This window comes from Hyalella azteca, unplaced genomic scaffold (assembly GCF_000764305.2).
Source record: "Hyalella azteca isolate HAZT.00-mixed unplaced genomic scaffold, Hazt_2.0.2 contig11199, whole genome shotgun sequence".
NCBI classification, from domain to species: Eukaryota; Metazoa; Arthropoda; class Malacostraca; order Amphipoda; family Hyalellidae; genus Hyalella; species Hyalella azteca.
The window spans coordinates 121,031-134,496 of NW_025941205.1; the positions used below are offsets into that span (position 1 = coordinate 121,031).

The following is a 13,466-nucleotide window of genomic DNA, read 5'->3' on the forward strand; positions in this document are numbered from 1 at the left end:
CCATCCTGGGTTTGGGGCCCAGGCAGAGGCGAGCAGGCTCCAGGGCTCCCGCTCACCCAGCCACCTGATCTCAGTGACCTGAGCTACTGAGCATAGCCTAGTAGCTCCTAGGGCATCCTCAAATTAAAGCCAATATATTTGCCGCATTGATGAATAAGCTTCCAATTAAAAAAAATTTGCCCCTATGAATAGCGATATATACCTATGTACAGACAGTACAGTCACAAGTGTGGAAAACTTATACCATTAGCGCCGCCACTAGAGCTTTCTGGCCATTTCCAGAACTGCAAGATTTCCACCAGATGAATTGGGTAGTACCTCCTATCCAATTGTACAGTTCCAAGACCAATTGTACAGAACAGTACAGTTGTACACTGTAGTGACTGTACAGGCAGCAACAGCTAGATTATATAATGATGAAGAATTAATCACAATCTAAAGTTGGTTGTGAAATTTTTGTAAAATAATTGGTAATAATTTTTTGTTTTATTATTTAATATATGTACTGTATATAATAATTTTATTATTTTTATTATATATTTCATGAAATCCATTTCAGTAAGTTATTTTTCTGTCCACTTTACAGTTGACTATTTTAAAATTTCATGGTTGCAAAATCAAGTCATTCTAGTGGCAAGTGCCAAAATGTAAAATCTAGCAGTAACCTCAATTGGAAATTTCATTTTCTTAACAGATTTATTGAATTTTCCAAACTTGTACAGAATTGAACTTCAGCATACATTAATGGATTTGAGAAAAATGCCTATATATCTATTTACAAAATTAGTTTATTAACCTGAAATTTGGTTTATTCCTTCCAGAGAACTTGAAAAGTTGCTGCATATGGGGCCCATATGACAATGTGTTCAGAAACCTTGGATCTGTACTAAGCTATCAAAGCAAGGACTGATTTTATCACTACAAATACTTAACATAGTACGGGTAGTGGTAGAGAAGTAGTAGAAATGATATTTTTTCTATTTATAGTTTACTAGTGAGCAAATTTATTGACCAATGAACCAAGTTATTCCTAGGCAATTTGGTACATTTCCTAAGTGGAAAATTGTGCAGAACGTGTAGAAGCCACCCTTAAATTGGTCAAAAATGCCTCTGAATCATGCCCATTTCACCCATTCCTATGGCATTTTCACCAATCATCATATCTGCAGCTTAAAATAAAAATGACCTGTTTTAACCCGCAATTTTTTTAAATCACTTTTGAAATGATTGTTTCTGCCTGCAATTCTAGGATTTGTCTGCTGGTTATTCCAAATTGGGGTTCATTTTATATTTTTTGGTACGTTTTGGTAAATGGAGTATAGTTGACATGTTTTGGCACATTTTGGTACATTTATTACTTACTGCCATTACTGCATAATAAAACTTGACTCAAGTGCATGTTGATGCCACTGCCAACACATAGTAATACAATTGGACTACAGAGCCATTAAGGCACCAATAATGATGGCAGTTACTAACTTAACAAAAACTGTCATACTAAAAAATAAAGAATAAAAAATTTGTTTCTTCAGACCAAAATTCTAAATATTTCATCATGGGCAAAATACTTGAGTGTTTAAGAAACAAAATAATACCTTGTTGATGATTCAATGCTTATTTTCATTGCCTTATGTTTTTGATATTTTATATTATTTTGCAGAAAGCTCCCCCCCAAGTCTCTCTGAATGTGAGAAAGATGTTCAACAGATTGAAGTCAGCTCTCTACAGTGCTGTTGGTGTGGAAGAAGACTCGCCTACTTTTGCAGAAAATGATATTGGTCAACAAAATGGTGCTGTGGCTCAAGACGGACCATTTTCTAGGTCATCCCGTGACAAAGTAAGTATTGATTTATTGTTTACAAACATTGTATTAGATTTTTCATTATTTTTATTCTACCCAATCAGTTAAAATGGCATTGTATGTGATAGATAAACTCTTAGCTTCAACTTGGTTCCATACTTCATAACAATGATTATTTAGACAGGTTAACTCAGCATGGAAAGTTTAGCTGATGCTGCTTGTGAGGCTTGTGTTCCTCTCTTGGGATCAATTGACAAATAACTGTTATTTTGTTTTAAATGGCATCTTGTCATCAGAGGTGAAATGGTTTTATCATTGTTCAATTATCAAATTATGTTTTCTATTGTGGCCTGTACTTGAAGGCTTTTAAGAACTATTTTTTGAACCTTATATTATTAATATAAGGTACAAAAAAAGGTACCTATATGAAGTCCAGCAACTTTTTTATATGATATTTTAGTGGTGTGGCCTGTGTTTGAACCTCTTTAATATCAAACTAAAGTTACTGAGACCAAGCTTCCCCTTACAATACCTATTAGAATATTGGCAATGAGCCTTTGCAGAAATTCTACTTCAAGTATTACCTACAAATGGGTTTTGTTGGCCATGTTTTGCCACGCTGATGGTTTTGAGTGATAAAAAACAGAAAAATCAAAGGAAACAACAATTTATCACGGATAGAAGCATTTGTTATTTGGTCATTAGTAGTAATGAATCTCTTTCTAATATTTTTATTCATGATAGTATTATATGTAAGCAGAATAAAAGGTTGATTATAATGTCAATCATGTTTCTCCTTGCTCAGCGCTTGTCTTACTGCCGGCCTGCATTCCTTCAGCTAAGCTCCGCTGATGAAGTTTCTGTCACGGCTGATCACGCCATGAGGCCCATAATTTGTCCTCGTTCATTCCTACCTTGGGATGCTGGTTATGCAGAGTGAGCTTATTAAAACTGATGTTGAAATTGTGACTTCTATTGTGCATGTGTACTGATGTGAACATGGTTTATTGCAATAAATTAATTCAGAGATATTAAAAAACTAGTTTCTCATGTTAGTATTTCCATTTTCAATAAAAAAATTCCTGCAAATTGCAGCAGTACTTTTTTTCTGTAGGAAGCTTCAATATAAATCTTATCTGTGAATCTGTGCAGGTCTGAAACCTAATTCTGACTTTTATTTTATAGGGCCGTTAATGCAGGGAAATCTAGGCACAATGAAGACCAAGGATGTGTACACGTTGGATATTTGTCCCGTTCTCTGGCGTGCAAGCCTTCCCCTCCTCCTTCTCGCTCGTTTTCAGCAAAGCCTGGACAAGATCAGTCATTAATAGAACCCACATCTCGTGCAGCTTCTGTTCTTGGTAGCAGTGATTGCCCCCCAGAATCTTCAATAAATTCACTCTTAACTTCTTTAAATAACGAGTCACAAGCCGTCAGTGTAGATAAAGATCTGGTTAATGGAGAAATGGATGAAAATACGCCGGCACATAGTGAACATGGTGAAAAATTTTCTGATCCACTACAAACTCCTCCTTCAGACTTTGTATTAGAAGATCATCACATTGAGACTGAATTATCACCCGACCTTGGTGACTCTGAAGACAATATTTTTAATAACTCCAATGCCAATCATTTTTCCATAGATTGCTCAAATGATGAATCGGGTGATGTTCATTCCCACAGCAGAAGTGAGTGTAATGGTACTGACAAAGGAGAGCCGACAACATCTCACAGCTCTCCCTCAGGCAGCCCGCATTTCTTCCGTTCTCTACCAGAAGACCAATTATTTGTTGACGAAGGTAGCGGAAAAATAGGCGTTTCTGTGCCTTACTATTACTTTGCTGTGTTTGATGGGCATGCTGGCTGGGGCGCAGCTGTTTATGCATCCCAGCATCTGCATCACATTCTACACACGAACCTCTGCAAAGTTGTAGAGTTCATCATTCCTGACTTGCTGAAAAAAGATATTCCTGCCTGGCAGCAACCTGTTGATACCGCCAGCGTAGTGACAGGCGCTCTTGAGCAGTCATTTTATTTTATGGATAAAAAAATAGAAGAGGATCGTCAACGCGTTGGTGTGGGTGGCGGCTGCACCGCGTGCGTTGCGCTTTTCATTATGGGTAAATTATACGTGGCTAATGCCGGTGATTCTCGGGCCACCGCTTGTCTGCATGGCAAGCCCCACAGCATGAGCTACGACTTCACTCCTGAAAGCGAGAACTATCGCATACGTAAACATGGCGCTCAGCATCCTGACTTGCTTCGCGGCATTTACAGTCCAATAGAGTTTGTGCGACGTCCATTGAGACGAGAGTTGGGCGCGTCAGTTCTTTGCAGGCAACCATACATGGCAAGGGGTTGGGTGTACAAGAAAATTACCGAGGAAGACTTAAAAGTTCCTCTGGTCAGCGGCTCTGGTAAAAGAAGCAGAGTCATGGCCACCATAGGTGTCACTCGGGGTTTTGGCGACCACGACCTCAAAGGTCAGTTGACCAATGTACACATCAAGCCTTTCCTGTCATGTGAACCTGAAGTTCGGATACTAGACTTGGAACTTGAAGACTTGAGCGACCAGGACGTTCTCATACTAGCCACTGATGGGTTGTGGGACATAATGACCAATGAGAGGGCCGTGTCTACTCTACTGCAGTCCATGGAACGATCGCTGCACCACTTCCCAAGCAGTGACCCAAGTCGCCACAAGTACCGCTACATGAGCGCTGCACAGGACCTCGTCATGGGCGCCAGAGGCAAGCTGACCGAGCGAAACTGGCGGACAAGCGACAACAAGCACGCCACCATCGATGATATTTCAGTCTTCGTGGTGCCACTAAAGTCCTATCAGGAGGAGCACCAGAAGTGGAAGAACTGGTTTGAAGCTCGCGCGTCACTGATGGTTGGCACTGGTGGTGCTCAACTTACTGGCACTCAGGGGACAAGCGTCACGAATGGTACTCAGGAGTCAGCACAAAACGGTGAACCCAGTGCTAGTCAATCAATTATAAATTCTCAACCAAAGGCTTCAAGTGATGAACTTGTCGAAAAAGAGCCTAAAATAACTAACCTACACAACGTCGAGCAAATTAGTCTCGTAGATGATAATAATAGAAGCAGCGAATCCAATTATCAGCTGGATTACGATCCAGCAGTTATTCATACTCTTACGGATTCCTTGGGTTCTGTTACATTAACTGACGCAGCAGCATGTGCACCAGTTCCTGGCCCATCCCTTGTAAGCAATGCCGACACTTCCTTCAATCTCTTAAGTTCCCAGAATTGCGTCAATGTAGCTGTAACAGGCACTGCTCCCGAACCTAACGGAGGAGAAAATTCCATGGTTGACGTCAGTTTAACCGCTAGCACTCCTGAACCTTCTCTCTCCTGCGGAGATAATCCAAAGCTCGGTCTCGTCTCCATTGATTCTGTTGGTGCCAACACCGTGCTTGACCAAAGTTACACCGCGGCTGCTGACAACTCTTTCATTCCAGTTCTCGCGACACAAAGTTTGGATCCAGGTGAAGGTCATCCTGCATCAACACCTGATCCTTGTATGGTTGTTCCCGATGGCGTTGCATCTGTCGATATTGCGCTGCCAATTCCTAAAGACTCTGATTTGAGACCTGCTTTCGATGATGGCATTTCCGTTCCTGACTTGGTCTGTGATGACAATTGCCAGGATAATAGCGAATTATCCTGTCTCTGAACCATTCCGTTCTAAGGTGTCAACCATGACTACACTTTTTTTATGGTACCTAATTGTACATAGACTGAGACATGCCATTAGTGATCAAATTCTATATCTCATTTTGTAATAATCTTTGTAGTAATTTATTTTTTTACCTAGTATTTATTGTTTGTATAAGCTCTGGTTCATCAGTTGTAGCTGTAGTGTAAGCTTAGTAGCCTCGAAGTGTTCAAAATTGTGGCCTTTTTGCCCAATGGAAGTAAGATCTTCACATGTCCCGTAGCGTTGTCATTGACGCGCTAAAAACTCGTGTGCTAACAAAACTGAAAACTAAAACACGTCACAGTTAATTGTTCCTTACTGCATAATGTATATTCCTGATGTAGCTTGTTTTTGTGCTTACGAAAGGTTGCAAGTTGTTCCTGTTAATGCTCGGGCTGCTACATGTATGGTGTTAGGAGATGAATTTTTTTAAATTGCGCATTCGTTTCTGTTATTCCGATAATTTAAATTTGCGTCTTCTTATTTGCCATTCTCTCTCTTTCTCTCTCGTTCCTGGGCATCTGATTTTTTTATTATTTTTAACATTGAGCTTATGAGACAGAATCAAGAGCTCGTCGAAAGTCCAAAGAGAACTACAATTGTGTTCATCCTTCGATCAATAATTGATAAATACGTATTTTAAATTGTTGTAAGAAAAGTTTCTGTGTCATGTTGTGTTCGTTCAAAAGAAGGACTTGTCACCGACAATTTAGAGCACAAATTCTGGTTGATGTTTAAAGTTCTTCAGCGCATGCTGAATAGGAAATTCATAAGTTATTCAACTCCGCAATTTATTAAGACAAGGTGGAACAAGATATACTGCAAATAGCGCAGTCCACGTTTTTCTAGAATTGCTCCAGTATTATTACTTTTATTTTCAATGCTGATTAAAAAATTGTACTATCATTTAATCATACGAAGTTTTTTTATTGAGCCATGTGCAAAAAAAGGGCATGATCACTTGCATCTTAGAAGCATGGAGAATACCATATCTGATTTATCATGCCCAGCCGCTTAATTCAACATCATATGAAGTTATTCAACATCATATGAACGTAATGTCTCTATTACACTCGATAGTTGATAATTTGTTGTAGCTGATTTTTTCCATTCTATTCCATGTATCGTTATTATATTAAGTATGGAAGGATACTTGATTCATTCCCCGTTGGAATTTTTTCAACTGTTTATTGTGTTTGGGTAGTTACATACATGTGCGTTATTAAATGCATTGAATTTGTTCATGTACATTGTTAGCAGATTACGTGCGTACTTTTGTACGTTCTTAGCGTGTGCGTTTTAGTACGCAGTTTGTGTATTTTGGTAAGCAGTTCACGTATGCAGATGCGGTATTTTCAAGCCAATAAGCTGACAATAACACATTAGTTTGTACTGAGGAGTAACAGATTTGCGTCTTTCATGCTCATGGGTAAAATATTCATTGGGAGAAAAATTCTCGACTTCGTAATGACACGAGAGTGTTCGCAAGTAACGTTCACTCCTAAATACATGATTGTCTTTTCCATACCGGCCTGTTACTGCTTTGAAGCTGGCAATTCGTGCCATTGCTTCACTGGGATATTGGATACAAAGGCATTATCAGCTGATACAATTTTTCCGACTAGTTAGAATACATAGTGATCATTGTCGCCAAGATTGGCACGTTGCTAAGAGGGGATTATACTTCTGTGTTATTGACTTTCTTGCTTGATATTAAACTTCTCTGACGCTGCAAACCTTTTAGTGATGGGCCTTTTTCTTTCGGATGTTATTCACAAAATGTTAAAAGGTTTGTACTTGGAATTACTTACTATACAAATTTTTATAAAAATAGTATTAAACACTAAAGTCGATCAATTTGTTTAAAAAATATCCTATGTTGTTTACCCATACCTGTAATATGGAAGAAAACTCTACGTTGTAGACAATTCACTCCATTATTCAGCAATTTTCTATACCTATAACCTCTTCATTTTCGAACAATCGCCTGAAAACGAATCAAATCATCGACTGTGTGCAAAGAAAATAAATCAAGACTCCTCCCTCTTCTCTTTTTAACCGGGAACATGCATGAGGGGAACAATATGCCGGGAACATGCATGAAGAAATTTTTTCTACCGATCGTCTGGCAAGATCGTCCCTCACTTGAACGCGCGTCCCGCGTTGGCACTGCCCGAGGCCCGTGCGGTTGGGCACCGTCGCCGGCGTCAGTCGCTGGCTGGCGGTGAGTGAGGACGGACGTGCACGGCACAAACTAGCAGCCATGGTGTTACGGGACTCTGAATTTTACGAGCATGAGAATGAGTCTTTCTTAACGTTCCTGTACAACAAACATGATGGCACTGTTATGGGACGAACGGGCATATCATGGCGTAAGTTTAATATATATTAAGTCATTTAGCAACTTGACTGCATAATGTAATAGTAAAAATTTTCATTAATTTCAATCATTTGTGATTAGTAATCTATGTTTAAAATTAGCGTGTTCAACAAAATTAACTACTAGGTATTCACTTTNTAATCTATGTTTAAAAATGAGCGTGTTCAACAAAATTAACTACTAGGTATTCACTTTTTTTCTTCTCTATAGTACGATTACAATTTGCTTGTTTAATGAAATTGACTGCTATTCATAATTTTTTTATTGCCTAGAATTCGATGGATTGCCTAGAATTTGACTGGCCTAGAATTCGTCGTATAAGGCTAGTTATCCAGTTGAATATAATCACATGTACCGTAAAGTTACTCAGGTACAAAGTAGATGCTGGCGAAGACGGTAGAGATGCTCAGGTTGGATGTACATCTGAACATACACTCGCGTATAAGGTAGACTTAGGTAGAAAGTAAAATTCACGAATACAACAACGGTACTCAGGTGACGGGTATGAAGGCATTCGAGAATACAATATAAGTTATGTAGCTGAAAGTATGAAGGTATGCGCGAATGCGATATGGGGTCTGTGGCAGAAAGTATGAAGGTGTGCGCGAATGCAATATAGGTTCTCTGGCAGAAAGTATGAAGGTATGCGCGAATGCAATATGGGGTCTGTGGCAGAAAGTATGAAGGTGTGCGCGAATGCAATATAGGGTCTGTGGCAGAAAGTATGAAGGTATGCACGAATGCAATATAGGGTCTCTGGCAGAGAGTATGAAGGTATGCGAGAATGCAATATAGGGTCTGTGGCAGAAAGTATGAAGGTGTGCGCGAATGCAATATAGGTTCTCTGGCAGAAACTATGAAGGTATGCGGGAATGCAATATAGGTTCTTGTAAACAGTAAAGGTGATATCATGGACAACACGTAGCTTGTACAGGTCCCACGTGGGTAGACGTGTCCCACAGCAAGCCTCTGAGAAGGTCTAATATTAGCCGCTCATGCGCGCTAGTGCCAGCCAAGTCACATAGCATATTTTTGATGCCAGCTTCTGTATTAGTCCCCCATGTCACGCTCTATTCAGATCCCTGTTATATACACAGCTTGAAATTTGTTCTAGCGGAAGGCATGTACAACGAAGAGTACAACCTCAGTATTGTATAATTTGTAATAGAAGGGGCTCGAATTATAGCATCGTTCGGATCTATTGTTTACCAAACAGGGTTAATTTTTTTGTTCGAGAAAATGATTTATTTGTGAGCTTAAAGATTCTAAATTCCTATGGAAGGCCTCCGTATTTAGGACGCGAGTTCTGTCCTAAAGTTACGATTTCAAACGAGAATTGTTCGATACTTTGATACTTCGAATCATGATTTCGAACAGGTACTGTTCCTGTGTTTTATTATTTAATTATGTGTTACGGCCCAATAACTCTAGTAAATATTTGGATTGTCCAGCGTTTAAAAAAAATAACCAACGCTTAACTAAATATTTATCCAACTTACGTATGATTACATCAGTTTATAAAACTTCCGCTTAGTTCAGTGAGTAAGATCCTGTGATTCAATATGAGATTCAATATAAGTTTGCCAGGAACAAACAACTATAATTGTCTACGAGTAGAACTTCGGCCTTTGTTTCGTACCCAAACAAGCATGTTGCCTTCAGTTTGAAAGCCGTAAAAATAATCTCATTGAAGATTACCTTGGCCAAATAAACCAATTAATTATCATTATTTAACAAATGAGCATTTCATTACTTTGTAGATTGATTTTTTATACGAACGTACAGAATTTCTAGCAGAAAATGGACAATTCATTTCAGTAAACGCTGACTCTGTGCATGTACTTTCACGTTTTAACTGTCCATTTAACCTATACGGTTCACTTCAATGAAGGTGGTCGTTTCATAGTTGTCGTTTTAGCTCTCCACGTAATAAGAAGCGCTCATTCAAGTGAAGGTTATGCGTTTCGTATTCCAGCTTTAGCTCAACGTGATCATTGTACCGTACATTACAGTGAAGATCGGCGTTTTCTACCTGTTCTTCTACGCGTTCCTGGCGAGTTTCTTCGCCGTGATGCTGACCATCTTCTACCAGACTCTCGACCTCAACAACAGCCCAACCTACACCCCGGGCGACGGCAGCAGCCTTCTTTCACATCCTGGTATGCTACATAGGTCATGGCATAAGATATTATTATTATTTTTATTGGAGTATTGTTATTTTTTGTGCGCGTTATTTTTACTGGAAGCACATTCTATCAATATTAGCATTTATGGTATATTTATGGTATATTCTAAGTTTATAATGCATTATACAGAATTTAGAATAGTGCGTCAGCGACAACGACTACTGCAATCCCATAAAACATGATTTTGGCAAGTATCATTTATCTTCGTATTACTAAAAACCTCAATAAATGTTTTCAAAATCTACTTTTTCATCCATAAAGTGCCTTTCACATAGCACCGATGTGTATTTATTTAATTTTTACAGCCCTGGGCTTCCGCCCTCTGCAGCGCGCCGACAACATCGAGTCCACGCTCATCTGGTACAAGAACGGCGACGAGGCGGACGTTGAGCACTGGGTCACCTCCCTCAACGACTTCATGGCGCGTACGTATAGCTGCTGCGTACGTATTGCAGCTGCTGCGTACGTACTGCAGCTGCTGCCTGCGTATTGCAGCTGCTGCGTACGTATTGCAGCTGCTGCGTACGTGTTGCAGCTGCTGCCTGCGTATTGCAGCTGCTGCGTACGTATTGTAGCTGCTGCCTGCGTAATGCCGTGTTATTGTCGGCTGAGTGCGTATTGTCATGTACATTGTTAGCAGCATATGTATTAGTAGAGTGCATTGTACTGAGTTCGTTTAGGGACACCGACCCATGGCCATGCTGAAAGCACTGAGGGCCGCCCAACAGCGACATGGAAAAATAAAACGAGCTTTCTAAAATTCAAACCCACGGCCATCTCCTCTCATCTCGGTGCCGCTACCACTACGCTAGCGGTGGCGCTAATCACTGCGCTACAGTAGCGTGTATTTTAAACAATGAGTATAAGTTGCCGTGCAACTTATAATGACCTGGCCTAAGTTTTATGTGTCTGTGTACCTGGCAAAGTAATTCGATGATTGTCGAAATGACGCCTGTCAAAATGACACGCATTGCTTTTGAATCAGCAAAAATTTTATGTTGAATCAACATAGATTGAGCATTGGAACGCTAAATTACGCCCAATAAACGTTGATTCCACGTTATTTACATGAAGGAGTGCATTACGTGGCGTACTAGCTCGAGTTAAACTTTGTTATAACATAGATATAAATCACATGTAACTTATCATTGAAATTTGTATCGCCGATACTGGCGATCCAACCTGACCCGAACCTCCCTCCCGTCCAGCGTACGAGAACGCGACGAACAGCGTCGACTGCAGCGACGGCAAGCCTGCCAAGGAGGGCAAATTCTGCAGCTTCAGAACCAGCCTACTGGGAGGGACCTGCAACAAGGCCAACAAATGGGGTTACATGAGTGGCTCTCCTTGTGTCCTTCTTAAACTCAACAAAGTAATAAAACTTTCTGAAGTAGGTAGTTTACAGTTTTCTTTCACGCCCGTTAGTAGTATGCTGAAGAATTTCATAAAAAAAAATCAAGGAATTTTCTACGAGACTTCCATGTCTCGGTTGAAGTATCAATCCAATCACTCCTGTTGTCAAATTCCCCACTTTGTGCTAAAGTGATTATTTATTTGTAGATATGCGATTGCCGATTGGTAGCTACTTATTCGTACTAGTCTGTCATCAATTTATGCGTGACATTTTATTTCACTGACACCCTAAACTTCATTATTAATGTGCATTTATTCACATTTGTGACTGCATTTTATAAACGATCAATATTGTACTACAGATGTTAGGCTGGAAGCCTGATGTTTACAAGTCTCTGGAGGAGCTTCCTGACGACATGCCTTCTGACCTCAAGGCTTACATCACCGGTGAAAAAGCCAAAAATGGAGGACGAATGCCCAAGGTGTGCACCTAGCCTTTTTTTGAAAATTCACATATTTTATTTTGACAAATTTGAAATTTGACGCTATTCACAAGATTTGACTACAATGGATAGCATTTAATATCAAGGCAAGCATTTAATATAAAGGCAATAACGTGTAACTTGTTGCAGCTGATTTGGGTCTCGTGTACTGGAGAGAACCCCGCGGATGAGGAATATCTGGGGGAAATCAAATACCACCCGTGGCGCGGATTCCCCACATATTTCTTCCCCTACCGCAACTCCCTTGACTATCGTTCCCCTGTCGTGGCATTGGAGTTCATGGGCTTGGCTCCCAACATCCTCATCAACATCGAGTGCAAAGTCTGGGCCAAAAACATTGAGCACGACCGCAGCAACAGGGTCGGTTTAGTCCACTTTGAGATCCTCAAAGACTAGCATGACCGCAGCAACAGGGTCGGTCTAGTCTACTTTGAGATCCTCAAAGACTAGCATGACCGCAGCAACAGGGTCGGTCTAGTCTACTTTGAGATCCTCAAAGACTAGCATGACCGCAGCCTCAGGGTCGGTCTAGTCTACTTTGAGATCCTCGAAGACTATCAAGACCGTAGCAACAGGGTCGGTCTAGAATCTAGATAGCCTACTTTGAGATCCTCGAAGACTAGCATGACCGCAGCAACTGGGTCGGTCTAGTCTACTTTGATATCTTCAAAGACTAAAATGCCTTCATTGCATTACTTGCTACATCATTCTGCCTGTATTAATTTTACTAAAATGTTAAGTAAGAACCGATTCATCAAGTTTATTCATGAGTAACTTACGCTAACGAGAGACCAACATTTTTGCCCCTGTGCTCCAAAGCACTCGTCATAAAAGCTAGATTGCTAATGTAAATCAAGCCATTAAATTGAAAATTTTCAACAAAGAATATTTCGTAGGCATAAAATAGGTAGATGTTTTATATCAACATAATTCATTATTCTGATCGTTAATGATCTTACCCTGACATTTGGTGTCGGATACACGAAGGATTGAAGTGGAAATATAAGCTTTGTAAATAGTTTTCCTTACTGCAGGTTGGTTGAAAGCAGTATCTTCTCGACACGTACAATAATGACCTATATTAATAAGAAATTGACTTGTTTTGTGCTTAGTTTATTTGAGTAAGCGCAATTCTTGACGTCTCCTGTGTTATCAGAGACCATTTAAGACGCTTGTCAGTATCGAAATTAGAGCTATTATGAGGAATCAATAACACACAATCAGCCATATAGTTAATTAATCAAATAAAGGTTATGTGTCTCGTAGGAGTTATAACCTTCTATTTAATGTTATATACGTTCTTACTGAATTAAAAATTGTAGAAAAATTTTTAGACATGATTTTAAAGTAGCAGTTTTTTGTCATTTTATTGTCATTGACGATGTATATCATCATCATCATGTGATGTTCTGGTACACTGTTAGTATTTGATAGCCAGTCAAGTGCGCTCTCAGACAACGTTTCGATGGAGTAGTGTTATTATCCTTCTTTGTATTTATTCATAAGTCTTACGATT

At 39.7% G+C, this 13,466-nt stretch overlaps 2 protein-coding genes across 2 annotated transcripts; both read left to right on the top strand.

Moving 5' to 3' along the window:
- The first annotated feature begins 1,665 nt into the window (after window positions 1-1,665).
- On the top strand, window positions 1,666-6,439 carry LOC108677840. Its single transcript, XM_018166133.2, has 3 exons — window positions 1,666-1,837; window positions 2,607-2,737; window positions 2,987-6,439. Exons 1-3 carry the CDS (start codon window positions 1,697-1,699, stop codon window positions 5,502-5,504), a joined length of 2,790 nt encoding a protein of 929 aa, XP_018021622.1. The 5' UTR covers window positions 1,666-1,696; the 3' UTR covers window positions 5,505-6,439.
- Window positions 6,440-7,709: 1,270 nt separating this feature from the next.
- On the top strand, window positions 7,710-13,216 carry LOC108677841 (sodium/potassium-transporting ATPase subunit beta). Its single transcript, XM_018166134.2, has 6 exons — window positions 7,710-7,900; window positions 9,921-10,067; window positions 10,400-10,519; window positions 11,303-11,466; window positions 11,810-11,929; window positions 12,080-13,216. The coding sequence occupies exons 1-6, from the start codon at window positions 7,792-7,794 to the stop codon at window positions 12,344-12,346; spliced, it is 927 nt and encodes a 308-aa protein (XP_018021623.1). The 5' UTR covers window positions 7,710-7,791; the 3' UTR covers window positions 12,347-13,216.
- Window positions 13,217-13,466: the final 250 nt, after the last annotated feature.